The sequence below is a fragment of the Sus scrofa genome, chromosome 9 (assembly GCF_054392235.1).
Source record: "Sus scrofa isolate SSC_HxYL_T2T_F1_AM1 chromosome 9, Sscrofa_HxYL_maternal_Yorkshire_Landrace_v2.0, whole genome shotgun sequence".
In the NCBI taxonomy this organism is placed as follows: domain Eukaryota; kingdom Metazoa; phylum Chordata; class Mammalia; order Artiodactyla; family Suidae; genus Sus; species Sus scrofa.
In genome coordinates, this window is record NC_139391.1 from 139538641 (window position 1) to 139566025 (window position 27385).

At 57.6% G+C, this 27385-nt stretch overlaps 1 protein-coding gene and 1 long non-coding RNA gene across 3 annotated transcripts in view; one reads left to right on the forward strand and one right to left on the reverse strand.

Moving 5' to 3' along the window:
* The window catches only part of PLXNA2 (plexin A2), a 212273-nt gene that overhangs the window by 173373 nt on the left and 11515 nt on the right, over positions 1-27385 (forward strand). For both annotated transcript variants that reach the window (XR_014816621.1, XM_021063894.2), the window contains exons 13-26: positions 4228-4379; positions 10456-10573; positions 13660-13796; positions 14704-14871; positions 14997-15090; positions 18734-18973; positions 19612-19755; positions 20291-20525; positions 22495-22637; positions 23299-23567; positions 25408-25474; positions 25686-25832; positions 26423-26582; positions 26891-26994. Coding sequence is in view for 1 of the 2 variants with exons in the window: in XM_021063894.2 (XP_020919553.2) it covers positions 4228-4379; positions 10456-10573; positions 13660-13796; positions 14704-14871; positions 14997-15090; positions 18734-18973; positions 19612-19755; positions 20291-20525; positions 22495-22637; positions 23299-23567; positions 25408-25474; positions 25686-25832; positions 26423-26582; positions 26891-26994 (2178 nt within the window). In the remaining variant the exon portion in view is untranslated. The remainder of the gene's footprint in view (positions 1-4227; positions 4380-10455; positions 10574-13659; positions 13797-14703; positions 14872-14996; positions 15091-18733; positions 18974-19611; positions 19756-20290; positions 20526-22494; positions 22638-23298; positions 23568-25407; positions 25475-25685; positions 25833-26422; positions 26583-26890; positions 26995-27385) is intronic.
* On the reverse strand, positions 12325-20431 carry LOC146400231 (uncharacterized). Its single transcript, XR_014816624.1, has 3 exons — positions 20269-20431; positions 19062-19569; positions 12325-16455 (listed from the first exon to the last, which is right to left on the reverse strand). It is a non-coding gene; the product is annotated as an uncharacterized LOC146400231 (long non-coding RNA).

Below are 27385 nucleotides of genomic sequence, written 5' to 3' on the forward strand. Positions count from 1 at the left end.
TCCCTCCAGGCCCCCCCCAGTCCTCGGTCCTGGGGAGAAAGGAAAGCAGGATGCCTGGGTTTTTACCACCACGCAGACACCGAAGCCCTGATGCCCAGCATCACCTTGGAAGCCCGCAGGTGTCAGGGGAGTGTCTTACAAGACTCCCTCCTCTGCCCTTTGCACGCCGAATCTGGACTTCCACCTTGACTCTCGGATTTTTAAGCTGGGCAGGGAGCAAAGGACGTAGGCAAAGGCACAGAGATTTTTGAAGTGCATTGTGTGGAGTGCCCAAGTATCCATGAGGATGGGGGTTCGATCTCTGGCCTCACTCGGTGGGTTAAGGATCCAGCGTTGCCTTCAGCTGTGGTGTAGGCCGGAAATGCGGCTTGGATCCTGCTTCACTGTGGCTGTGGTGTAGGCCGGCAGCTGTAGCTCTGATGGGACCCCTAGCCTGGGAACTTCCATATGCCACGGGTGCCGCCCTAAAAAGCAAAAAAAAGGGGGGGAGCACATTTTGTACATGGAAGCTGCTGGGGCCTGGGTAGCTGTGAGGACATGATATGAGATGGCAGATGCGATTGAAGAAGTAAGGAATGTGGAGGACCCAGCCAGGAACTTGGGACTTTGCCCGGCCAGTGCTCAGAGCCACTTTTAGAGCCGGCAACAGGTAACCAGATCAGGTTCATGAAGGCCACCTGGCAGACGGAGCCAATCAGGTCTCGCAGAGGGACAGAGGCACAGGTGATGCAGCCCAGCTCGTCGCCCACTCTGGTACCCAGAGCGGGGGCAGCTTCCAGAGACAGCCGGGAGTAAGGCATGGTGGGGCCTGCATTCACTGTACGCGGTCGGGGAGGGAAAGAGGACAGTTGCAGATGCTTGCGAGATTCCTGGCCGGGTGCACAGCGATTCCATTAACCTTGAAAGAGGAGCCGGGAGGATAATCAAGCTGGGGGTGGAAAGAGAAAAAATTAAGAGTTCATTTTTAGACACGGTGAAATTTGAGGTGCCTGAGGGACCTGCGCGGGGAAGCCGCGACGTCCAGTAGCGATTGGATAGATGGATATGCAGCTCAGGAGAGAGCTCTGAGCCAGCCGTCCAGCTTCGGGAGTCATCAGTAATGGAGGCCTTGGGACTCCCCTTGCAAATCAAGTGCTCACCACCTCATCTGCATTTTGGAAATCCAGCCTTTAATACATCAGGTTTATCTTATGCAAGAAAGAGGGAGCTACGTCCCTTGCAAGCCTCAGTGCAGGGTGGCTGCTGAGTGCTTTGACCCCCAGACTCCTTCACCTGGAGGGGCTGGCATTCCCCAGGCGCTTTCCAGTAACCGGAAGGATGCTAATTCCCCTGGTTTGGATTCCAGCAGCTGTTAGCCGGGTGAGAAGGGATCAGACTGGTGTCCCCAAACCACTTCTCTCTTTCTCTCTCTCTTTTTTTTTTTTTTTTGGTGTGTGTGTATGTGTGTGCATGTGCATGTGTGTGTGTGCTTTTTAGGGCCACACTCACGGCATTTAGAGGTTCTCAGGCTAATGGTTGAATCAGAGCTGTAGCCGCCGGCCTATACCACAGCCACAGCAACACCAGATCCGAGCCTCGTCTGCGACCTACACCACAGCTCATGGCAATGCTGGATCCTTAACCCACTGAGTGAGGCCAGGGATTGAACCCGCAACCTCATGAATTCTAGTAGGGTTCTTAACCCGCTGAGCCACCATAGGAACTCCCAGGCTACCTATCTCTTTGACATGTGTCTTCATGCCAAGATTACAGTGCTTGCTAATTTATTTTTCTGAAGTCTTCCTACTCTAAACCGTATAATCTCGTTTATGCTTCTGAGCAGCTCTGTGCCAACCAAAGTCCCTACAACCCCGCCCCAGGGCCATGGCTTTGTCTTTGCCCCAGACCCTCGAATGTCGAAGGGGACACTACGGTGACTTCCCAGCGGGAGGAGGCTGCCCCATGGGACCTGCCAACACCACTGAGTATCCGCAGTACATTCCCCACATGCTACCTGCAAGACGGAAGTATTTTTAGGCTTTCCAGAAAGATTTCATTTCACGGTTTTGCTGAAAGGTTGTAATTAACCACAGCGAGCAAAAGAATGTATTTTTAAAAATAAAAGTGGGGGAAAGAGAGCAAGCTGATACCACAGTTCCGTCAGGGTTTTCAGAGGCTGGGTTCCTGGCAGCCAGGTGGCCGGGGGAGGGGTGCCGATGCTCATTCCACGAGATCAGAGCAGAAGCAGCCACTCAGACTTGCTCACCGCCTCTTCCTCCGGCCTGAGCTCTCCTGCAGGGGCATGGGGGCTGCTTGTTCCTTCCTCGCTCCTCATGACAAGAATCCATCTCCTGGAGGCCAGGGGCCCCGAGGAGGTGGCACCAGGGGAGAGTGGAACAGCCAGGATCAAGTACTAGTTATTTGTAGAATCCCCAGGGGCAAAAAAATCTATGAGGTGACTGGTTCCTCGTGCCAGCTCCTTTTTCTCCAAATGATCCCCCCTCCCCCCAACCGCACACACGCAGGCCCAGGGCACAGAGATGCCCCCGAGCCTCCCTCATCCGCCGCCCAGGCCCTCTCTTGCTTCATCTCATGAGCCTTGTTTATTTTTATTCATAAGTTGGGATGTTTTATTCCCAGAGAAGGGAGCCACAGACAAGGTGACTCTGGAGAAATGAGCCCCCAGGTGAGAGTCCAAGGCCTGGCCTGGAAGGAGGCTGCGTCCTCTCCAGCCCACAGAGGGGAGTGGGAGGTCAGGGGTCGGCCTGGGAGTCCCGGCTGGACAGCCAGCGGGCAGTTCAGGAAGAGGCCTGCCCTGGGCCTCAGCCCCACCGTCGTCTCTTCTCTGTCCTCCAGCATCTGGGGTTTGTGGCCAAGTTGGTGACGGCATTAGTGGTGCTTACATCATAGGAAGAGATCAGTTCCCCTTTGGGGGAGGGTCTCCAGAGCCTTTGACAGCGTCTTCACCTATTCTCACCTCCCATGCCTGCCCAGTGGCCCCTCCTAGAAGATTCTGGTGGACTCTTGGCCTTGACCCACCGCCTAGCCTCTCTGCCTTCCTCCCTGTCTTGCCTTTCAGATGGTGTCATGAAAAGAGCCCTGGAGTTTTTTGTTTTTTTTTTTTTACAACGGTGTATACAGGTTGTAGGATAATCTTAGAATAAGATCCTCCAGTCTCCGTCCAACTCTGAAATTCTACATTCCTGCCTGGGATTGGGTTCGTGTCTAAGTGCCTCCCGCTTTGGGTAACTGCAGACACAAAGTATGAGCTTATTCCCTGGAATCTGTTGGATCCCAAAGAGCTGCCTTTTTCCCTAAACCTGACCCATCTTCCAGACAGAAATTTACCCCTTAGGAGAGCCTGATCCTGCAGTTCCTTTCTTTGTTGGGTCAAAACAAACTCAGACAGTCAGCATTTGGGGACGGAGTTAAGAAATGAATCAATGAAAGACCCTCGCTAATGGGAAGCCAGCAACATTTGAAACATCAGAAAGCTATTTCTCTGTGGCCCTAGCATGTGTCACAGGATTTTTTAGAGAACAGTGTCACAAGTACCCTGTCTTTGATCGTTGCCTATAGCAGTGCCTAGTTTCAGACTCTGCGGAGCTCCCACGCCTTGTCCTTCAAAGCGGCCGCATCCCTGTGTAGCCCGCGTCAGCGCTGTGTGTCACCTCCTTATCTCCTCCTTGCCCACCAAGTTCCTCAAGGGCAAACTCCCCATTTGCCCACCCTTGTAAACGCTCCAGAAGCCAGCAGACAGGGGAGGCAGCCGTTGCCTGCCACAATTACGAAACCCTTTCGGGTTTACAAAATGCTCCCAAATAACCCTTGACTTGGGACTCCCAGGGAGAGGTTGGAGAGGTGATTATCTTTCTTCTTAACTAAGAAGAACTGAGGTTCAGGGACAGTCTGTGGCTTGATCACCATCCGGCACCTGATGAATTAGAGACGTGTCTCCACCTATGATTTTCTGCCTTGAATCCAGTACTTTCTGATAATTTCTTTTTAACAAGCGGATGGATGGATGGATGGATGGATGGGATGGGTGGATGGACAGATGTCCTAAAGAACCCAGAACCTGATGATATTTCAGACACGCTGAAAAGCGGACAACACGCACTCCGTTCCCCCAGATTCCAGGTGTCCACCAAAGTCCCTGGGCCCTCCTGTAGGGAGCGGGGTGGGTGCTGCTGCCTCGACTCCTGGGACCCACCAGGTTTGCTCATCCCAGTTCCCTCCCTCCCGCAGATTTTGACGGTGTCCGGACCTCCTGAAGGCGGGACTCGAGTGACCATCCACGGTGTGAACCTGGGGCTGGACTTCTCCGAGATCGCCCACCACGTGCAGGTGGCTGGTGTGCCCTGCACGCCCCTGCCGGGGGATTACATCATCGCCGAGCAGTGAGTCTAGTCCCCTCTGGCGCGACCCCTTCCCCCAGGAGCCTGGGGGGGGGGGGGACTGTCCCCTCTCCTTTCTCTGGATCTTCAGAATTCATCTCCCGCTTCCCTTCTCCCATGGGTCCCGCGCCCAGAAGCCTTCCCACGCTGCCTCCTATGGGCTCTCCACTCTCCGAGCATCGTGTTCTGTGTGATTCCCTGGGCCCCTGGCTCCTCCGGCCTCAGGGCTCACGGCGCTGCGCTGCCCTGCTTTCCATCCTCCTCGCCTGCCCAGGGGCCAACTGAGTCACTTTCCCAGCTCCAGGCTCCTCCTTGGTGTCCCCCGCCCCTCCCCCGCCAGCCCCCATTGGAATGCATCCTGCTCGGTGGGCTGCAGGCAACAATTTGTTTGGCTCATGGGGCTCTGACAGCAGCTTAATCCGAGCAGGGCCTCCGCCGGAGCAAATTCATTTATTTCACTAAGGGAAATGTCAGCTGGAAATTAGAAAATAGGCATGTAGCAGCGGACAGGCGAATGGGGTTCCAGGAGTGACATATGTTCCAATTTGGGGTGTTCATTTGGCAGTGGCGGCCGCTGTGGAGTTGGTGGGCAGGAGGTGGGCATGAAGCGGGGGCAGGAGGGTAGAAGGAGTGGAGAGGGGAGGGGAGCAGCCAGATCCCTGCGCACGAGGACTTGTCATGTACAGTGGGGTCAAGTCACACACACCGCCTCCCCGTTCCTGCTGAGAACACAGCTCCACAGTGGGTCCGGGGACTGGCTCTCAGAGGACAGAGTCTCTCCTTGCCGCCTCTCCAGAGCCTGTCTTTAGTAGCAACCAGAAAAATGGCACTAGCAACTGTAAAAATGACATCACTTTATCTTTTATCAGCACTTACTCTTTCTCATCCACTCTCACTTTTCATTGGTGAGGCCTCTGAGAGGCAGGCAGTGTTATCGCCATTTTCCAGAGCAGGAGAGAGAGAAAGGTGACGTGCCCGTCCACTCAGTGCGTAAGTGGCCACGACGGAGTCGACACTCAGGTCTCCTAACCTTTGTTCGAGAACCAAAGTTCAGGCCTCTTTTCATTCCCTACAGATGAGGCAAGACTCTTGGGTACGCGTGGCCTGAAAATTTCACGATCCATCAGCGTGTGGCTTTCAGGGTCAGGGGCCATGGTTCCAGGGCGGCCGGGGCAGGATGGGAGTCTGAGAGATGAGTTCCCCAACTTTGGGGACTCCCAGCAGGGGAGAAGAGGCACCTCCTTGGTCCTGTGGACCCTCAGATCCCACAGACCTGACGATTCCTTGGCAGCCTGGTCCCTACAAGGAGTGACTCGGGGCGGGAAGACTGGCTGGGTCTATGGGAAAGAGATGCAGGGGAGGAAAAGGAGAAGGGACATCAGGAGAAGCAGAAGAGGACATGAAAGCTGTTGGGCAGGAGCCCGCAGAGGCCCTCATGGCCGGGGAGTCCTTACAGGCCCAGCACCTGCCAGACCCAGCTATAGACACTCAGTCCTTGACCCTGAATCCACCTTGGCCTCAAGGACCCGCCTTGGGCCACTGGACAAGACTCCACCTTGGTGAGATGCCACGGCCCTCCAAAGGAAGGTGTTTGGGGGACCGAAAGGTAAGGTTTGGAGAATTTGGAGCTGCCACTTTCTCAGGCAGCCGGACACGGAAATTGCCTGAGATCCGGGATTCGAGGGTGTTCGGAGGCCGCCTCCTCTCCTGACCAGCCCGAGACCTTCTCAAGCTCTCCCGTCTCTCTGACCCTCGCTGGCCGAATGGACGTCAGGATGCTGACCCCACGGGTGTGCAGGAGAATTTAGTAAATGAGACACGCAGACTGGGCCGCGCCCCGGGGCCACAGGACCCTAAAGACATATTGTTCTATCTTCAAAATTGAATGCACCACAGGGCCCTGGGGAAGAAGGTGCTGAGAAAAACCAGAAGGGAGGATACGAAAGGAGCCTGGGGAGATGCCAGGTCACCAGGCGTCCCTGCCAACGCCGGGGTCACCTTAAAACCCATCCTCACGATCTCCTCGGGCGAAGGGCCAGCAGGAGGTGGCAGGCACGCGCCGCACCTCGGCTGCACGCGGCCCTGGTTTCCCGCGGTGCCAGGCTCGTTACCGCTCTCGAGGCTTCAGAGTTGGTTAACATCATTAGAGCCTCCATCCCGGGCAGTGAGCAGCAGGCGCAATCATTACAGATGTCTGAGAGAGATGGATTTGGCTAAATGGGCCCAGTGCAGAGTCCCGGGCCCGGGCAAGATTAGCGGGCACAGTAATGATTCACCATATGCTTGTGCCGTGCCATCTATCACTCAGCAATTAGGTTAATGTTGGTTAAAGGGCCCGCTTAGTCCTGCAATCAGCACCCCACAGGTCTGTGGAGGGCCTGATGATTCCATCACAGGACGTTTCCTGGGTGATGAGATGCAGATCGAGGCTGCAGCTCAGCCCTTCCTGAGACGGCAGCTCCGTGTGAGATGGACTCAGATCCGCCCCCCCCCCCCTCCCCCGTCATCCGCTGTGCCTGCGAACTCAGCCATGTCGTGACGGATAAATGCAGGTTCTCACTACCCCAAAGATGCCCGCTTATGGGGAGAAAGGCCCCATCTATGCCGGTCCCTGGGCGGGGTGCCAGGAGCACAGCCATCGATGAGCTCTACGACTGCGGGCAAATCCCTTTGCTCCCCGATGCTCCAATGCCGCATCTGGAAATTGGGTGTGTGAAACAGATGTCTATAATCAAGTCTACAGGCCTTAAGATGTGAGAATCAATAACCTCTATGCCCCATGGAATCTGTAGCTCCCACAATTCGAAGGCTTCTTGGTGGCTCTTAAGTGACTCCAGAAGCCCCCTGTCCACCAGGAGGAGTCAAGCCTTCAAACAGTGAAGCCAAATAACTGTTAAACAGTTACCAATTCCAGCTTCTCATTTTACAAGGAGAAACGCTAGGGCATCCTAGCTGTTGTCTCCTGATAATCCTCGGGGGGCCTTGAGCTGCCAGGGGCACCGAGAGGAGGCAGTGAGGACATCAGACCATGGGAGCTTGGCTGACTGTAAGGCCTCAAGGAGGAAACGGTGCCCACACTGCTGCCTGTGGCCGTCTCCAACCAGGGAGGGAGGGGACCCAGGTGGTTGTGTCTCGAAGCCTTAGGAATCCAGCCGGGTCCCCCCTACGCCCCCATCCTCCACCCCCACCCCCACCAATGACGCGACTCCACCCCAGCTTTGCCACCAGGTCCACTCTGCCCCTTCCACAAAAGACGCAGGGAGCATTCCACCAATTTTAGGGGCCATAGAGTGAAGTGGGCAAAGGCACGAACTTTGGAGCCCAGCTGACCTGGATTCGAATCATGGCTCTGCCACTTCCCAGAACTAGGGCCAGCATGAGTCCCCTAGCACCTCCGAGTTTGGGTTTCCTTGTCTGTAAAGATGGCAACAGTGAGAGCCACCCTGCACGAGAGCCAGGGGATGACATGAGATCCTGTCTTGTATGGTGCCTGCCACACGCAGCTCAGTAAATTGTAGCCCTCATTATTACGAAGGTACAGAATCTGCTTTGGCCTGACCCTCCTTCCTCAGCCTAACCCTCTCCACGGCTGGTCGCTGCCCTGCCTCTCCCTTTAACGCTCTGTGTCCCCAAACTCAGAGAACAAACGCCGAGGACGCATACCCTCCCAGCTGCCTCTCTGGCCTTCCCTGCAAGGCCTGGTGCCAGGAATGAAACGGGAGTAGAGTGAGAAGTCATGAGAGTTCTGCGCAGCCTGGGCCCTTAAAATTCTCGTCCAGTTCTTAGACTGACCAACCCGGACGCTTCCACTGCTGACCGCTGTCCGTTTCCCACTCAGGGATGAAGGAGAGCCCCATCCATCCAGGGGCAGTTGGGGGTGAGAGGCGTCAGCCACAGGGCCGAGGAAGGGAGCCCCTGGTCCAGCGCTGCCCCCCCAACCCCGCATCACGCCTTTCCAGGTGGGATGGTCAGAGCCACGTGCAGGCGCAGCCTTGCCCGCCCGGGCAGCGCCGTCTCCCATCCAGTCCACTTCTCCCAAGCCCTTGACACGCAGAGCTCATTTTCGGGGACATGAACCTGAGTAAGAAGATACTCTAGGAAAGACAAGATGCAGGAGGCCCCAGCCTGTCGTCAACGCCCCATGGGGACAGCTGAACAGGGCATTCTAGGTCCTCTCCCGAGACAGGCCCCAGGAGGAACAGCGGTGCCCGTGACTCTCCTGTGTTCTCACGTTTCCTCTTCCCGGGACTTGGAGCCAGCCTCGACGTCTTCCTCCTCTTCTCCTGGAGGATGCGTCCAGCACAGAGGCCAGAAGGGTGAGCGAGGGGCAAGAAAGCACTGATTAGAAGAGCGGGAAAGAGACGTCTCTGCGCCTCCTCGCCTTCGCCCTCCCCGCCCCCACCCCATAGGGAGCCCCAAACCCTCTGAAGCTCCTTGTGAGCACAGTCACCGTGCCCGGGCGGCAGGGACCCCACGCAGGAGCAGCCGCTGGGGCCCAGGAGGCAGGATGGATGAGCCGTTACATCGAGCAGGTCGCAGCACGGCACGAACCCCACGCAGTACCTTCGATTAAGCTTCTCAAATGCTCCGCTAATGAGGTTGAAGGAGACAGTTACGTGTGAAATACGAATTGATCATCGCTCTCATCTTTACGCTGGGTTCATAATTCATTTATTTATTCTAGAGGAAGGCGACGCAGGGCATCCTTGGACGCGCGCTGTCCCTTCTCGTTGGAACCTGATGTGCTACCTGTAATAAGACAGTTACTGCATGTTAAGTAAATATTCACCAGGAGTGAAAGTACTTACTTGGGATTAACTGTTATGAAGGAGATGGAGACGGGGGCCGGGCGCGCGTGTGCGCACGCCGAGTATTTGTTTAATGCAAGTTTTATTACATCGAAATGAAATCTCTGTTTAGTTACCTTCCTTCCCAGAGAAGCTGCGGAGATAAGCATCGCTCGGTTAAACACGGATCTAACCCCGCGTGCCCGGATCATGCAGGGATTAGTGGAGAGGGGTCTGTTTTCCTGACTCCCCACTAAGCCCACCTACCAAGGGCACCGGGCTGCTCTGAGCTCTTAAATGGCTTTGGGAGGAAAAGAAAACCCTTCCATCTGTCCCCCGGGTTCCTTTCCCACCCACCCCACGCCTTAGAATTCCAGGCCAGAGGTCCTCCCGAGAACCCGCCATCCCCTCGGGCTGCCTGCCCTTTCCAGAAGCTGCTGTGACGAAGGCTGCCCGTCTGTAAATGTGCTTGTTGGAACGTATCTCAGGCTCCAAGGAGGCGTCACGGAGGATATTGATCTGTGCATCTGGCCACAGAGCCCCGCACCCCTCTCCCCTCCAGCTTTCCCATCAACGGGGGAGGTGCCTTCCACCCCGGGGGGCTGGGTCACCGCCTCGCCCACCAGCTTCGTGCGCTCAGCTCTTGATTAACTGGGAGCCCAGGGTTGACCGCCGTCCTAAGGAACTCATCTGCCGGCCGGGCCTCCGCCTGTTGCCACAGCCGCCACTCCTCCCATTCAGCTGGGGGCTTCGGTTTGGGGAACTCACTGTCTCACCAGATTATCTGTTCCCTCGCAGCAAGAAACCAACCACAATTCAATCAGCTTGGTGAATCAGCCCCACTCCCTTTTTTGAGGGGGGAGTTGCAGTCTTGGCTCGACAGGGGTCAGAGTTCTAGGAAGGAACACTAAATTACTGTCCCTAGATTGCTCTGTTGGACTTTGGTTTATTCCACAAATATTGGGGAGCTACCCAGCGCTAGGCAATGCACTGGGCACAGGGGACCACAGGCTGGTTCATAGAAATAGGCAGCATCTTGTTTCTGAGGCATGCGGGACAGGGCTTTAGAAAAGGACTCATCCATCCTCTCACGGCCCTGATGAGAGACTGAAGCCCAGAGAGGGAAAGCACTTTACCCAGGGTCACACAGCCACATGAGTGAGCAAGCTGACTCGTGGTCCAGCCCTGTTGTAAGACCACAGTGAGTCACTGGCTGGGACTGAGACTGGTGAACAAGCAGGGGAGGCCCGGTCTCGCCAAGCCTTTCACGGCAAGGTTTGCTGTCTCCCCAGGATCGTCTGCGAGATGGGCCACGCCCTTGTGGGAACCACCTCTGGGCCGGTGCGCCTGTGCATCGACGAGTGTAAGCCCGAGTTCATGGCCAAGTCCCATCAGCAGTACACCTTCGTGGTGAGTATTGGGTCTGGTGCTGCGCTGCTGGCTCCCAGCAAAGGGCAGGCGTCTGCTGCAGACATCCCCCGGGACAGTCCCCGAGTGCTCCCGAGGCGGCAGCTCAGGACAGAGGAGGAGTCCAGGAGTGGGGGGCGGGGGGGCAGCGGGACTGAGTGCACGAGCAACCTCGCGTTGGAGACTTTGGGGCCCCAGAGAGCCACGGGCCGGCACTCTAAATAAGCCTTTCTTAGAAAGTGGAGCCTGGACATGGGGGAGGGACCGGCTGCCCTTTGTCCCTCCAGTGTGATATCTTGGTCTAATTCCAGGCTAATGAGGACAGATCGCCTGAGGGACCTAATTAAAAAGGTCTATATTTATCCACATGCTTTGTTTTCTGGCAGGATATTCTAAGTGGGAGTTTAGAGCAGCCATTTAAAATCCTGCAGGGGGAGTTCCCATCATGGCTCAGCGGTTAACAAACCCGCCTCACATCCATGAGGATGCAAGTTCGATCCCTGGCCTCGCTTAGTGGGTTAACGTATCCAATGTTGCTGAGCCCGATTCAACCCCTAGCCTGGGAACCTCCATATGCCGAGGGCGTGGCCCTAAAAAGACAAAAATAAAATAAAATCCTGCAGGGATGCCAGTCTGGGTACAGGACCCCAGGAGTGGGGTGAACAGGAGAGTTGCTCTGTGTGTGTGTGCGCGGTTACACACACACACACACACTCACATCTGAAAACAGTTCGCGCAGCAGGTGGTGGAATCATAAAGGCTTTCTTTACGTCCCGTGATGACGCGGCTGAGGCCCCGTAGCCTTCACCACCATCGCTGCCCTGAGTGCTTCTCCCTTGGAAAGGTTCGCACCCGTGATGGGGTCCAGCCCTGAAGTTCCCACGGTGGCCAATCCAACTGCAGGCTCAATCTCCAGCCCTGCACAGTGTTTTAAGGATCTGGCATTCCGGCAGCTGTGGCGTCACAGGTCGCGGGTTGCAGGTTTTCCTGTCTCTGCCTTCTTATCTCACCCGTCTTCTCTCAGATCCAGTCTTCCGTCAGATCGGAAGGTCCCTCGGCCTCTCTCTGCAGCCCACCCACCTTCCCCATTCCTACGCAGGAGAGATCAGGGCCGAAAGAGGCGGGGCAGGTGGAGAGAGGCTGCAGAGTGTCAGAGCTGGGGCCCAATCTCCTTTTTTTTGGCTTTTTAGGGCCTCACCCGCGGCATATGGCAGTTCCCAGGCTAGGGGTCTAATTGGAGCTGTAGCTGCCAGCCACAGCCACAGCCACAGCAATGCCAGATCCGAGCTGCATCTGAGACCTGCACCAGAGCTCATAGCAAAGCCAGATCCTTAACGCACTGATCGAGGCCAGGGATCGAACCTGCATCCTCCTGGATACCAGTTGGATTCGTTTCCGCTGTGCAACAACAGGAACTCCCCCACCCTCCTCTTTTGACAGAGGTGCAAACAAAAGCCCAGAGTGATCCTGAAATGAAGGTCAAGGCCCACGGCTAGTGAAGGAACACGCGGACTGGAGTCCGTGGTTGTATAGCTGCTCAGTTAAGCTCGCTTTGCACTCCACTCTGCTGCAGGAGTGATTCCTTTTTCGAATTTAGGTCAACTGCCATATGCATTTTAGGAGAGATGACAGGTCTTCCCTTTTTTTTTTTCTGAAAATCTTTTTGTAAAAGATTTTTGTAAAAATCATCTTCAAATTAATGCATTTTTAACAAAGACTGAGTCTAACATTTAATAAAGTTGACATGTTATGCATTTAGTTAACCATTCAGTCGCTTTTATTTTGCAACTTTCCTTTTGTTTTGTGAATTTTTCAGGTCCTAAACATTTTCACAGCCCCTGGAAGAGGCCCAAGTCCCCCAACTGGGGACAGCTGAGGGGGTGTTTTAGAAGTTTGGGGAGGCTCCCGATCATGAATTTTGCACGTCCTAGGGTATCCTGTCTCCTGGGGGTGAAGTACTCAGGTCTTGTCTCCGCAACTGTTCAGACTGGAGAGGCTTTAATTTCATCCACTAGAGACAGGGAAGGCCAGGCCCAGGGGCAAAAGTACACCCAAGAGGTCACCTCGGGAGGTACCCCAGGTCACCCTCAGAGCTAAAGGCAGGCACTGGCCTCAGCATGGGGCCCTTGCCTTTCTGGGTTCAGCTCTGGCCACTAGCCGTCTCTTTGACCATTAAAGTGGCAGGGGGCCGGCGGCGGTGGTGCTGGGAGGTCCAGGTCCTGAGCTCGCCCCTGACATTCAGCCCCTTGTCACCCCTGTCTCCCCACCACGGGACAACTCGGCACCTAATACTTTTCCATAACATCTTGAGGGGAGACTCCCAGCCTCTTCCCTCCCTCTGCCTGGCACTGGGGTGCTCCTCTAGCCCAAGCTGCAGTCGGACCCTCGACTGAGTGTGCTCAGTCTGGACCAGGTCCTATGAGTGACCCCCACCCCCCGACCCATCCCCACCCAAACCATGTCCACTGGGGCAACCTTGAATCCCCCCAGATGACATTTCTTTTAAGCTTCGAGCTTAATTTGGCAGTTTAGCGAGCTTCCAAGAAAATCCCGGCCAGTGTCAGGCCATCCTCCTGACAGAGATGGCAGAAGCCACAGTTAACGTTTACATGACATTCACATGCTGGGGGGGGATGGAAGGACGTGTGCCTGGGCTGCTCATGGAGCCTCTTGGTGGCCCAGTCCAGGCAGGGATGCTTTATTCAGCCCTATCGATTTTGTGCCAAAAAATCAGTACACACTCCAGATAGAGAAGCATTTTCAAATTGTTCTCAATTTGTAAACTAATTGATAGATTAGTCAGTGTCATCTCTGCCTTCCCCTCGGTGCTATGAGCATGGGACTCCCCGGGGAGTTAATTAATTCTGAAACGTGGCCCCTCTGCCTTCCCCGGATGTGCCTGGAGCCTCCTCCTTAGAAAGGCTCTCAGCTCCAGGTAAGCAGAGAGAGCATTTGGGGATAGAAAGGACAGGAAAAGCACCTCCCCTCTGAGCGTGGCCACAGCGCACCCTCCTGTCTTGCGGTCTCACCTGGGTTCCTCCCTTTGGGCAAAACCTCCGCTGTGATTGTGTCTCTGCTTCCTCCCAAAGAACCCTTCTGTGCTGTCACTCAACCCCATCCGAGGGCCGGAGTCCGGAGGAACCATGGTGACCATCACAGGCCATTACCTCGGGGCTGGGAGCAGCGTGGCCGTTTACCTGGGCAACCAGACCTGCGAGTTCTATGGGTGAGGTGGGCTCCAAGGAGCTGGGGGATTGCAAGTGGGCGGCGTGTGCACACATGACCCTGGTCGTGCTCCCAGACCTGCCTCCCCTTCAGCCCTTTGTTACGTGTCACGTCTGGGGCCCAAACTCTCTTCCAGTCGCTGTGAGAACCATATACCACTAGTCAATTTATATCTCACGAATCATAGGGGCTAAATGCTTCTAAAAATATTTGGAAGTGAGACCAGGAGGACTGCTAAGGAGGAAGGCGCCCAGGAGCTCTCAGTCTCTGCCAGGATCAAGCATTCACCATGTCCCCGCGGGGGTGGCTTCAGAAGCATGGCGATTGCATGGCCCGTCCTCCCCAAGCACACAGGCTCATCCTCAGGGCATCTCCTGAGCATGAACAAATGAACACCTGTTATTTGTCAGATATTCCAGCAAAGCCCTGGGGATGTAGAGAATCCAGAGAGAATTCTGAAAGGGTCCCCGGGTGGAAATCCCACTTGCCCAGCACAATCTCATACCTCCTCCCTGGGCCATCAGCTCCCTGAGGGCAAGGAACTGTGTGTTTGCTTCTCTGCATAGTAGATGCTCAATTTACTAACTGATCAGACCCTAAGCACAGGTTAAAAAGTCAGTCTAGAAAAGTCCAGAAAAGAGGAGTTGCTCTCAAGCCCAAGGAGCCCTGGTCCTGCCCCACATTCTCAACCCCTTGTGCAAGTGGCTCCCTCTCTGACTGAACCAGAGTCGGATCTCAGGAAACAAGTCCTGGTGCCCGCTGCTAAGGGACCTTCCACGGGCTAGAGAGTAAAGGACAGGGGACAGTCCTCAGCCACACCCTCCGACGGGGGAAAAGCCCTTCTCAGGCCAGAGGCCACCCCTCTTGCCCAAGCCTTTGCTCACAGGCCTCCCGCGGGCCCCCTCTAGGCGGTCGATGAATGAGATCGTGTGTGTCTCACCCCCGTCGTCCAACGGGCTGGGGCCCGTTCCCGTTGCCGTGAGCGTCGACCGAGCCCGCGTGCACAACAACCTGCAGTTCGAGTACATAGACGACCCCCGCGTGCAGCGCGTGGAGCCCGAGTGGAGCATTGCCAGGTGAGGGGGCGGGAGGGACGCACCAGCCACTGGCCGCCGCAGCCCTTCCTCTGAGCACCCTGGGGGCAGAGGCGGCAGTGGCCCGAGAGGGTTCCTACCTCACCCCCACCCCTGCTTCTTCCCAGCGGCCACACCCCCCTGACCGTCACGGGCTTCAACCTGGATGTCATTCAGGAGCCACGGATCCGAGTCAAGTTTAATGGCAAAGAATCTGTCAATGTGAGTAACCATGGGTCCAGCCGGTGCGCGGCCAACACGGCCGGGTCTGTGTGTGTCTTGAAAATCGATGCGGTCTGTGTTAGGCACTGGGGCATTTTCGCTGCCAGGGAAGAGACTCGCTCAGGATGCTGAGTCGGGAGTCACAGCCCCAGACACCCGGGCCTTGTAACGATTTCTGCAACTGCTGTAATCATGACTTGTCTGAAGGTGACATAATGAGTACATAGACGTACCAGCTTCTGAGCTTAAGATGTGGTGCAGAAGGGCTCTGTCATGTGCTGTGTCCACTCTGAGGTCTGATAAGAAGCCGTGTGAGAGGGTAAAGAAATTCTGGCTCCAGATGCAACCTTTCCGAACTGGAAGCAGGGCACTGCCGCCTGGACAGCCCTGACCAAGTCATGGAGCCTCTGTAATGCTCCCTTCTCCAGCTCGAAACGGGAATGATGAGACTCGCCTCTCAGATGGGTAACATGCCCGTGGGTTGGCACTTAATCAACAATAGTCGCTGCATGCAGGAAATTCCATCCCGGTTGCTAAGATGACCAAGTGAAACATTTTACTTTTCGCCTCGGTTGCACAGCCATGTACTTTTTTTTCCACTGTGGATTTTTGTGATGTTAAAAAAGTTCTCTGTCCTCAGAGCAGAATGTCTGCTATGTTGTTACACATTTTTTAGTTCATTCTACTGGCTCCACCTCCCTCTTTTCAGCCAACCTTTTCTGAGAGGTTGCTGTATTCCTAATTATAGTCCAGGAGATGCTATCTTGGAATTATTGTTATGACTGCTTTGACCTTCTGAGGATTGAGGAGACTGAGATGGCAATGGAGAGGATGTGTCACCCCTGACACACTCCTAGCACGCGTGAGGCGTCCCTAAAGGAAACTCACAAACACTCACCATGACAGGCTGCCGGAAGGCTGGATCTGGAGAGGTTCAGGGAGCATCTGGTCCGAACTTCCTTTGCCTAATTTCAAAAACTAAGACCAGACAGGAGTAATGACTTGCCCTCAACCATGAAGGTGGCTGGTGGCAGGGCCAAGCTAGATCCCAAACCTCTGACTCTTCATAACTAGACCACGTGAGATGCTGGCGGGCTCAACGTTCCCTCACACTAGAGACATGGAGACACCTGTATTACACCTTCAGTGCCCACGATGCCCACAGCTCTTTGGGCTGCAAGAGCGCATGGCTTTGTTCCCCGAAGGTGGACCTTGATCCATGAGTAAAAGAGGCTGTGCCTCAGCTCCACTTCCAGACTGAGGCTCACTGTCCCCAGCAGCTCCCAGACCGCCTGCGTTTGTGTGTTGTCTCTCGGAACCGGCCAGCCTGGGGGAGGACCAGTCCCACTGAGGTCAGCAAGGCCCCTGAGGTCAAAGTGTCAGAACAGAAAATAAAAGACATGGTTAACCTAGGACAGAGGGAATTTCGGAGACGGAGTACAAGGCTGACAGGGTCAACCTCCAAGGCTGCACCCTTAGTCCCCATAAAAGGCCGCCTGGGAAGGCCTCCCCACATGTGAGAGCCATCTGAGAAGGCCGGCTCAGGCCCCGGGCACCCTCTGCCCTTGGGCCAGACACGAAGGTAGTCCCAGGCCAGGAATCTCCCCACAGTTCCCCCAGCCCACCCACCACGAGCTCAGTGCTTCAACGGATTAAGAAGCCGTTCCTCCCTCTTGAGATTTCGGGGCCTGAAGCTACCACAGTGATCTGCCCGGAGTCTGCAGGTGGACAGCCTGAAGGAAAGGCCTGCGGGGCAGGTCCCCAAGCCTGGCCCTTAACCTCTGCGCAGTGCCCTCTCTTTCAGGGGTGGTGGCAAAGCACCATGTGACCCCTGCAGCCCTGCTTGGGCCCCACATCATCCTCAGCCCCTCCCCACCCCCCACCCCCCTGGGGCAAGACTCCCCCACCTTTGGGATTGGAAGCAGCCCCTAGGAGAAGGGCCCAGCAGAGGCTACAAAACCCCAAGGAATGTTTGGCAGACAAGGCGCCCAGGCAGAGCCCGGCAGGGAGCAAGCAGAGGCCACTTGTCCGGGGGCAGATTGCTCATCTGCGGAGGGGGCCAGGCCAGCAGCACTGGGATGAGGGGTGAGGGGTGAGCAGAAGGCAGAGGGCAGAGGCAGGGCAGACGCTCAGCTGGGGCTCTGCCCTTCGGAGCCCAGGCTGGGACTCTGGGCTCAACTCCACCCTGCGATCACACCCCGCTTTCCTGGGCCAGGGCGGCCCCAGCTGCAAAGGGACATCAGGCTCACAGGGGGCTGCAGAAGAGGGAGCTGAAAGGGGGTCGGGGGCAGGGGTACTGAGCTCCAACGCTGCGCGAAGCCTCCCTGAGCTCTTTAGTGGAAACTCTTAAACTCCCTCTGGAAAGGAGGGGTTAAGAGTTGGAGGGTCTGCCATAATCCCTGTGCAAGTGTCAGCTTTTGTGCCATTTCACACACGGTCTTGTCTTCCGAGCACTGTGTATGCTGGTCAGACACACAGCATGTGTGGACCCGCCAGGACAGCGTGTCCTTGAGCAGGGCTCTCACAGATGCCCTGGGCAGCCGCTGGGACACCACGGCTCCCCGAGCCAAAACGGAGCTGTGCGAGGGAGAAAGGGGGAGGGGAGGGGCTCCGGGTTCTCTTCCCCAGCCGTGCCTGGGCCCTGGAGGGGTTTCTTCGGTCTGGCTGCTGCCGAGGGCTGCCCCCCACGAAACCACCACAGGAGCACATGGCACAAAGCAGGCCGAGCAGGGCCTGGGCGGCTGGGATTTTAGTGGCGACCAGGGTCCCCCGGGAAAGCAAGGACATTGTGACCTTAGTGTCAATACCAAGTTTATATACCCTGTGGCGAGTTAGGGGGCATCAACTGGAAAAGAGAGGGACCCGCAACCATCAGTGCGCTCAGCAAGCACCAGCTGAACACCTACTATGTGCTGGCAAAGTGCTCATCTGGCACAACGTCCTGCCTTCCAACACACACACACACACACACACACACACACACACACACACACCCCGTGCAGGACACGGCTTCTGCTCTGCCTTTTTCTCAGACATCCAGGCTCCCTCATCCCCAGGCCTTTGCTGCTCTTCCCTCTGCCTGGGACTCGATCCCTGCCCATCCCGCAGACTAGGTAAGGCCCACACGGTGTTCAGAGTACGTTTCCTTCATCTCTGCCAAGGGGAAGAAGGCTCCGGCGAGTCTCCCTCCCCCAGCTCCGGCCACGCACGCACACAGACACCCCGCAGTCCTGGTGCTTTTCCCAACCAGGCGGCTCTCACCCCATCCCCGCATTTAACCGTGCTGGTGTCCCTGCCGGGCCCCAGGCCCTCCGCCAGGACTGCACCGTCATGCCTGTGGACTCCGTTGTCTGCGTCTTAGACTGTGACCCTTCCGCGGATGGCCCAATTCCTAGCACGGTGCCTGGCCCAAAACAGGCACTCGTTCAACATTGGTGGATGGAGGACAACATAAAATGCGCCCCTTCTCCACCCCCCCCCCCAAAAAAAGAAATTCACAGCCCTTTTCCTCCAGGGTCTCACCTCTAATGAAGATCAGCACGTGATCCCCTGGAGATGCCAAAGCCAGCAGAGGGTGGGGGGCAGCAGCGGGACCGCGGGGTCCCCTGCCCAGTGTCTGAACGCGGCTCTCTGGGCCTCTTAGGTGTGTGAAGTTGTCAACACCACCACCCTGACCTGCCTGGCACCCTCCCTGACCACGGACTACCGGCCCGGCCTGGACACCGTGGAGCGGCCGGACGAGTTTGGGTTCGTCTTTAACAACGTCCAGTCCCTGCTGATTTACAACGACACCAAGTTCATCTACTACCCCAACCCCACCTTCGAGCTGCTCAGCCCGACCGGTGTCTTGGATCAAAAGCCAGGATCCCCCATCATTCTGAAGGTACGCGGGCTGGACGGCTCCGTGCCATGCACGGGGCGGCCAGGGCACCCCCCCACCCCTGGCCTGGCCTCTCCTCCCTTCGACGCACCTGGCTCGCGTCGCCGTCGTCTCTTGAGGACGGGAGCTTGGCTGTAGGTGTCGACCCACCGAGCCACATGTCTTGCACTTGAAATTCTCAAGAAACACCGTGGAGTGTTTCTTCATGTTCTCATGAGCTTTGAGACCCACAAGTCCTGCAGTGCTTCGGAAGCAAACGGGTCCTTCATGGCCCCATCCATGGCCACAGCAACTGCCCTCGGGCATGAAGAGGGCACGGTCCCCAGGTAGCATCCGTCCAAGTGTGGGTTATCCGTTTTCGAGTATAACCCCGTGTGCTCCCCCAGACGGCCCTGTCTTTACCGTTTTGTCTCCTCCTCTCTCTTTACCCCTCTCCTCCTCCGCTTCAGTCTCTTCTCCCTCCGTTTCCTCTTTTTCTCTCTGAACTGGGGCTGTGAGAAGTCCTCTCCAAAGTCTCACACGGAGTCCTTCGCTGGGCTTTGCGGTGCGGCCCTTACCCCGTCTCCTCAGTCCTTTAAACAGCCAGTCATCTTCTGCGCCTGTGTGTCAATTATTGCTATTAAGACGACTGTCATCCGTAGGGCAAAAACCTCTGCCCTCCTGCCTCTGGAGGAGCCAAACTCAACTACACGGTGCTGATTGGAGAGACCCCGTGTGCCGTCACCGTGTCTGAGACGCAGCTCCTCTGCGAGCCTCCCAACCTCACCGGGCAGCACAAGGTCATGGTGAGTGAGCCCTCTCCTCCTTCCCGCCTTCCTTCCTCCACGTGCGCGTAGGGTCTGTCATAAAGAAGGGCTCTCGTCCACTTCCTCTAGAGAGCTCCTCATCTCCACGCCCCGTGTTAAAATGGGTAGAAGTTGGGAGTTCCCTTCGCGGCTCAGCGGTTAACAAACCCGACTGGAATCCGTGAGCATGCGGGTTCGATCCTTGCTCAGTGGGTTAAGGATCCGGTGATACCGTGCGCTGCGGTGTGGGTCGCAGACGCAGCTCGGATCCCACGTGGCTGTGGCTGTGGTGTAGACCGGCAGCTGTAGCTCCGATTCGACCCCCGGCCTGGGAACCTCCATAGGCCACGGAGGCAGCCCTGAAAAGCAAAAGAAAAGAAAGGGGTAGACGTCAAAGACACGAGGAAAGGAAGGCAGGCGATAAGCAGGAGGTCGTTTTGCACCCAGGCCGCGCTGCGGGGTTGGGGCTCTCGCGGCCTTTCTGAGCCCCTCAGCCCGGCGCCAAGGCCCTACCGCGTGCGTGTGCCATGCGCAGGTGCACGTGGGCGGGATGGTGTTCTCGCCCGGCTCGGTGAGCGTCGTCTCGGACAGCTTGCTGACCCTGCCGGCCATCGTCAGCATCGCGGCGGGCGGCAGCCTCCTGCTGGTCATCGTCGTCATCGTGCTCATCGCCTACAAGCGCAAGTCTCGCGAGAACGACCTCACCCTCAAGCGGCTGCAGATGCAGATGGACAACCTGGAGTCCCGCGTGGCCCTGGAGTGCAAGGAAGGTAAGCGGAGCCCCTCGCTTCCGGGCCCCCCGCCTCCGCCAGGCTCGCCGCCCGCGCCCCAAGCGGCTCTCGTCTTCCCTCCCACCTCTTCCACCCCAAGGGGTCACACTCCACTCTGACCTCTGTCCTCCCATCGGCCTCCTGGGCTCTCAGGGCCAGAGACTCGTGGGAAGAAGGCCCACGCGAGTCCAGGCTCGAGCGCGTTCTTCCGGCTCCCTCTGCCGCCTTCCTCTCCATCCCCGTCCGGCCGCCTTCCTCTCCCTCCCGGGGTCCTCGGCCTCCCCCCGTCAGAGCCTCCCGGCCCTGCTGCCTCAGACGCAGGACCCCAAGCGGGCGTGACGGCTCCTTTTGCACAGCCGCCTCCCCCTCCCCCGGGGCGGGTTTTCCGCCAGCGCTGCGGGCCGCTTGCAGGCATCCCAGGCTGTGGACGCGGGTGGGAGTGGAGGCTGTGTTTCCTCCATCTCCCCAGCAGCCTCTGTCACTGGGTGACTGGTGGACCTGGTGTCTCTTCGGGCTGAGGAGCCAGCATCTCTCTGGGTAAACATCTCCATTAAAAATCAAAGCATGTCTCCTTTTGCTGCAAACCTCAAACGTCAGAACAAGCCCTCTGCTGGATGGCAGGGAAGAGAGCTGCCTGGGGCAAAGTGGGCATCGCGCCTGCCTGTGCCAGGGCTAGGGTGCTAGGGAGGGCATCAGAGACAGGCCTGCCACTAAGGGGAAAGGCTGTTGGCTGAGAGCCAACCTTCAGGGCACCCCAAGGCTGGGTGGTGGTGTTCTCAGTTTCGTGTGTGTGTGTGTGTGTGTGTGTGTGATAGCATCACATTTACCATTTCATTTCCCCGTCTCGACACACTGGTGCTGTCGTCTCCTCCGTCTCAGAGGCATCAAGGACATTCACACTATTGTGCAAACCCAGAACCAGCATCCATCTCCAGAAGCTTCCCATCTTCCGCAGCTGAAACGCTGTCCCCATCAAACCCTAGGCCCCACTCCCTCTCCACTCAGCCCTTCCCAGGCCGCCACCACGTTGCCTTCTGTCTTTATGAACCTGACCGCTCCCGGAACCCCGTACACGTGCAGGCATACAGTATGCATCCTTCTGTGTCTGCTTTATTCACTTAGCCTAAGTCTTCAGGGCTCATCCACACTGCAGCATGTGTCAGAACTGCCTTCCTCTTTAAGGCTGAGTAATAGTCCACGGGGTGCATAACCGCATTTCGTGCATCCGTTTGTCTGTGAACATGGGCTTCGGCTCCACCTTTTGGTATCGTGAATAACGCTGCTGCGAATGCGACTGTCGAGTCTCTGCTTTCAGGTTTCCTGGGTGTGTAGGTAGCAGAGGAGTCGCTGGGTCGGATGGTGATTCTCTGTTTAATTGTTTGAAGTGTCGTCAAATGGTGCAGAGCAGCTGTACCAACTTCTGTTTCCTCCAGGCGCACAGGAGGCTTCCAGCTTTTCCACATCCTCGCCACCGCTTACTTGTTACCATGTTTTGATCGTAGCCTCCTAATGGCTATGACGTTGTAGCTTCTGGTGGTTTTGATTTTCATTTCCACCCAGGGTTGTTGCATCTTGATTTATGCTCTTGCTCGGCAAAGGGGGACAAAGCTGCCTGTTCTGGTCTTTGTTTGACCACTGTCTCTCACCTGCTTCTAGCACCTGTATCCCCTGCCTGACCCCAGTCATGTGTCCTTCCTTTGTTTTAACCACATTTATCATGCAGAGAAGGAAAATCCAAAATTGTAGATAAGCGTAGAGGAGGAAGTGGCATGGAAAACACCCATACTCCCACTGCCTAAGAAAGGTCGCCTGGAGCCCTCTCTCCGCCTCTGGAGATGCGCCCCCACGCCCCTCCCGGGCTCTACAGCCCAGCGCTCCCCTTCTCCTTCCCCCAGTTCTCCTCCCGCCTTTCCCCTCCCCTGCCTGGGCTCCCCTCCTGAGCCTCCCTGTCTCCGCTGCACTTTCATAGCTTTTGCCGAGCTCCAGACAGACATCAACGAGCTGACCAGTGACCTGGACCGCTCTGGAATCCCCTACCTGGACTACCGGACCTACGCCATGCGGGTCCTGTTCCCCGGCATCGAGGACCACCCCGTCCTGCGTGAGCTGGAGGTAACACGGGCCTCCTTCCCCCAGCCCCCGCCCGGCAGGGGACCAGGGCCTGGGTGTCCTAGGAGATGCCCGCGGGGCCCGGCAGCTGGGAGCGAGGTCAGGACCGAGGAGCAGAAAGAGCTGGCAACAGCATCACCACACCAGGGATACTTCTACCCAGGAAGCTCACGGCTCTTTGGGCGATTCCAGGGGAAGGCTGATTGTCATTTTTTAATTAATAACCGAATTAATTAACTGCGATCCTGCCTCTTTTCCACGTGGATTTAAGGTGGCTTAAGGAAAGGCGTAGGATTCTGTGAGGTTTGTTTGTTCATGTCTCGGTTTGTTTCACTAAAGATAATAAATCAGGGCGAGGATTAAGGGGCGGTAGCACACCAAGCCGGTCCACCGACGGGGTAGCTCCTTTTGTGTTGTGTCCTTGGGAAAGTCAGACAGATATAGCATCCTTTGTGCGGCTTCTACCTGGAGCCCCACCCTCTCCGGCCAGTGGGAGGTGAGAGCAGACCGCAGACCTGAGACCAGCCACTCCTGCATCACTGTGGGTGGTGTGCTTAGAGGCGGCGTGGCGAGGGTCCCCTAACTGGAATCGCCCCCAGCCGAGACCCTCAGGGAGAGCGGGACGCCTGTCCCCCTGAGGCCACACCTGTCACCCCCGCCGCAGGTGCAGGGCAACGGGCAGCAGCACGTGGAGAAGGCCCTGAAGCTCTTCGCGCAGCTCATCAACAACAAGGTCTTCCTGCTGACCTTCATCCGCACGCTGGAGCTGCAGCGCAGCTTCTCCATGCGCGACCGCGGCAACGTGGCCTCGCTCATCATGACCGGCCTGCAGGGCCGCCTGGAGTACGCCACCGATGTCCTCAAGCAGCTGCTCTCCGACCTCATCGACAGGAACCTGGAGAACAAGAACCACCCCAAGCTGCTCCTCCGGAGGTCTGACCTGCGCTGGGGCCGGGGAGGTGGCCGGCGTCTGAACAGGGATGGGACGCAGGGCTGGTCAGAGCAGGTCCCATGAGCAGACCCCGCTCCCCAGGAAGCCTTGCGTCCCTGCAACTCCCAGGGCTGAGTCACCTTCCTGTGCCCCTGGCAGCCCTGCCTTGTCTGAGGGTGCCAAGCATGATGCAGGAGCATAGACCCCCCCAGAGCTCCGCTTGATCCCCAGCTCTGCCACCAGCTGGTTGTGTGATCTTGAGTCGGGGATGTGGCCTGTCTGCTGTTCAGTTTCCCTGTGAACAGAATATCCCTAGTAACACCTGACTCACAGTCTCTCTGGCTCCCCATGCATCTAGAGCTTTGCCGTCCACGTGGTTATTAATTAAAATGAAGTAAAGTGTAAAATTCGGTTCCTCCACTGCACTAGCCACATTCCAAGCGCTCAGTCGCCACACAGTGGCCACCATGTCGGAAGTGCAGAGAGAGGCCATGGGCACTTTGCGGGAGTTCTGTTGCGCAGCGCCAGGCCTGTCCCTTAGGTCAGCCTCTAGCTTCCTGGATCTGCCACCCCCACCCCTCCCCAGCTTCCATTTTCCTGGCAGGGAAGAGGGTCAGAGACCTTGGCATCCATGCCCTGAGCCCAACTCTCTGGAGGCCCTGGGGAGCCCAGCACAGCTCGGGAGCTCCGCTGGCAGCAGACTTTGGGGTGTCACCCGCATTTCACCTCCTTCTTGGTAGGCTTCTCCTAGCGCGGTCTCAGGCTTCCAGACCCCACGTGGGGCGAGGCGGGAGGAAGAATGGCTTTGTTTTAGGAGTACCGAGCCCCCATTCTGCCAATCTGAGCATTAGAAACTCTCATTAAGAACCGTCGTATTTAAATTAGAGTTAATCTCAGGCACAATGCTGGGAGAGCGTGCTGGGAGGGGCCAGGGGAGAAAGCTACAGTTCTGCCATCAATTGCTGAGCAGCCCTGGCAAATGCCTGGGATTTACTGCAACCAGAGGGTATAATTTGCACCACGTGCAGGGAGTTAAAATACGCCCCCACCATCCCCATCACTGAGGGTCTGTCACAGCCGCTTTGTTCCCTCCCTGGTCCCCAGATCTGCAGCCTGGGATGGGGGCGAGGGAAGGGGCGGGGCTTACTGAAGCAGGTCCCCTGGCAGCCCCACACTTCCTCCAGCTGCTCTCTACCTGAGGGGCTGGGATCCGCAACCCCACGTGACCGCAGCCCCGACAGCTGTTGGGAGCAGGCGCTGTTCTCTGCTCTTCACGTGCATGAACCCGACACTTGTAACAGCGCTGTGGGATAGATGCATGCTGCTTGTCATCATCATCATCATTATTATCCCCATTTAGAGATGGGGAAACTGAACCCGGGTGGGGCAGTGACTTACCCAAGATCACGTAGCCAGTACACAGCAGAGTCAGGGTTTGAACCCAGGCGGTCTGACTCTGAGTGTTTGGAGGGGCAGGTACCAGGGACCTTCTGGATATGTGACGTCACGTGTTCAGACATGCAGGAGACCCCAGAGGGACAGAGAAGCTGTCACGCTGAGGGCGGCAGAAAGTAGGGAGAACCTGTCCTTCAAAGCCCTGGAGGATGGTGTCTTGGGCACCAGTAGCTGCAGACCCCAAGTCCCAGCCCTCCATTTTCAAGGGAAGTTCAGGCCCAGAAAGAAGAAGCCTCTGACCCAAGGTGGTCTCCTTTCTAGTTACTGGTGGAGTGGGTGGGGCACAGTGTCCTGGCTCCCAGCCCCGTGTTCTCTTGGGCCATGGCGAGGCACCCCCTGGGGGACCCCTCCAGAAAGGACTACCCCTCATCCCTTCTGCCTCCCCAGGACAGAGTCTGTGGCCGAGAAGATGCTGACCAATTGGTTTGCCTTCCTCCTGCACAAGTTCCTGAAGGTGAGGGTGGGCCTGAGCCGGGACCGGGAGTTGAGGGCACGGTGGGGGCTGCCCCTCTGAGCCTGGCCATCACGGCTACAGGCGGAGGGGACCGCCCTTAGGAGCAGCAGCCTCCCTGCCCCGTGCTCCAAAGCCCAGGAAGCCGGGCCAGGAGAGGGAGGGAAGGAGGCTGGCGGCCCGTCGCCCACACCCTGCCTGCCCGTGCCCGCAGGAGTGCGCGGGGGAGCCGCTCTTCATGCTCTACTGCGCCATCAAGCAGCAGATGGAGAAGGGCCCCATCGACGCCATCACGGGCGAGGCCCGCTACTCCCTGAGCGAGGACAAGCTCATCCGGCAGCAGATCGAGTACAAGACCCTGGTGAGGCGGCCAGAAGCCCCGGGCAACCGCGCAGACCCGCCTCTGACGCATGCTCTGCCCTCTGACCACAAAGCTGGTCTGAGGGGCCAATAAAGAGGCCGGGAGACCAGCCTGAGAGCCAGTCCAAGGGGTCTGCCAAGCATCCCAAGGGCGGGCACACAGGCCAGGGCCCCTCCTCCCCCATCTCACTGGCTGGGCCTGAAGCGCTCCCGCTGCCTCTGTTACCCCATAGGTCACCCCGTCTTAGGGACGGGGAAATTAGCATCATGGGAAGACGTCTGCTGACCCCTATGAGAGAGGCTTCGGGGAAGCGGGAGGCCAGCCCTGAAACACCCCGAGCCGTCCCTAAACCCCCAGACACCTTCCCCAGAGCCCCTGGGGGTAGGAAGTAGCATCCCGGTTCTTTGAGAAAAGGTGGGGGCAGAAGGACTCATGGGCAGATGGCTGGAAGGTAGGGGACACGAGACCCAGAGAGGCGTCCCGAATCTCCCACAAGGAGAGTGAGCCTGGGTAAGAGGAGCTTCCGAGGCCTCACTCCTTCCCCCAAAGGGCCTTCAACTCACCCCTGGCTCCCCTCTCACCTCCTGCAGATCCTGAACTGTGTCAACCCTGACAACGAGAACAGTCCGGAGATCCCGGTGAAGGCCTTAAACTGTGACACCATCACGCAGGTCAAGGAGAAGATCCTGGACGCCGTCTACAAGAACGTGCCCTACTCCCAGCGGCCCAGGGCGGTGGACATGGACCTGGGTAGGAGGCCTGGCCTTGGCCTGGGGGGGCGGCTGCCAGGAGGGCACGGGGGCCGTGGGACAGGGTGGGAAGAGGAGAGGCCTGGCCTGGCCGACAGCCCCTCCTGGGCGGGTCACTAGGTCCCGCCCAGGGCTCTGCCTGCTCAGGCGTGGCCGCCTCTGGGGAGGCCCGTGCCTCTCCCTGCTGCGCCCACGGGGCCCTAGACGGCTCATGCGCCGTCGTGGCACCCGCCTGAGGCCAGGTTGCCGGGCCCTCGGGGGGGGGGCAGGCCTGTCCCCTCACCCCGCCGCGGCACCCCCTGCCCCCAGAGTGGCGTCAAGGCCGGATCGCCCGGGTCGTGCTGCAGGACGAGGACATCACCACTAAGATCGAGGGCGACTGGAAGCGGCTCAACACGCTGATGCACTACCAGGTGAGGCGGCGCCCCCTCGGCGCCCTCCCTCTGAGGCCGCTCTGGGCCCTGGAGCCCCAGCAGGGTTTTCTCACCACCCCCCCCCCCGCCGCGCCCCTCTGCGTCTGGAGCAGCGCCTCGCCACCACCGCCGTGGTGGCTCCTGATGAGATTGACTGGGGGACGTTGTCCGGAACACGAGCGTCCAGACTCACCCGGAGACACCGGCTCGACCGGTCGGGGCTGAGGCTAGACGGCTCTGTCCTGCACCCAGCGCAGCTCTGTGCCTGCGGGAGAATGGCATCTCGCGAGGACGGCTGCAGAGGTGTCCCCCGCTTCCCCTCTGCCTTCTCACTAATGCGGCCTACGCTTCTCACCTGCCGCGAAGCAGGAAGCCACTGGGTCTCACGTTC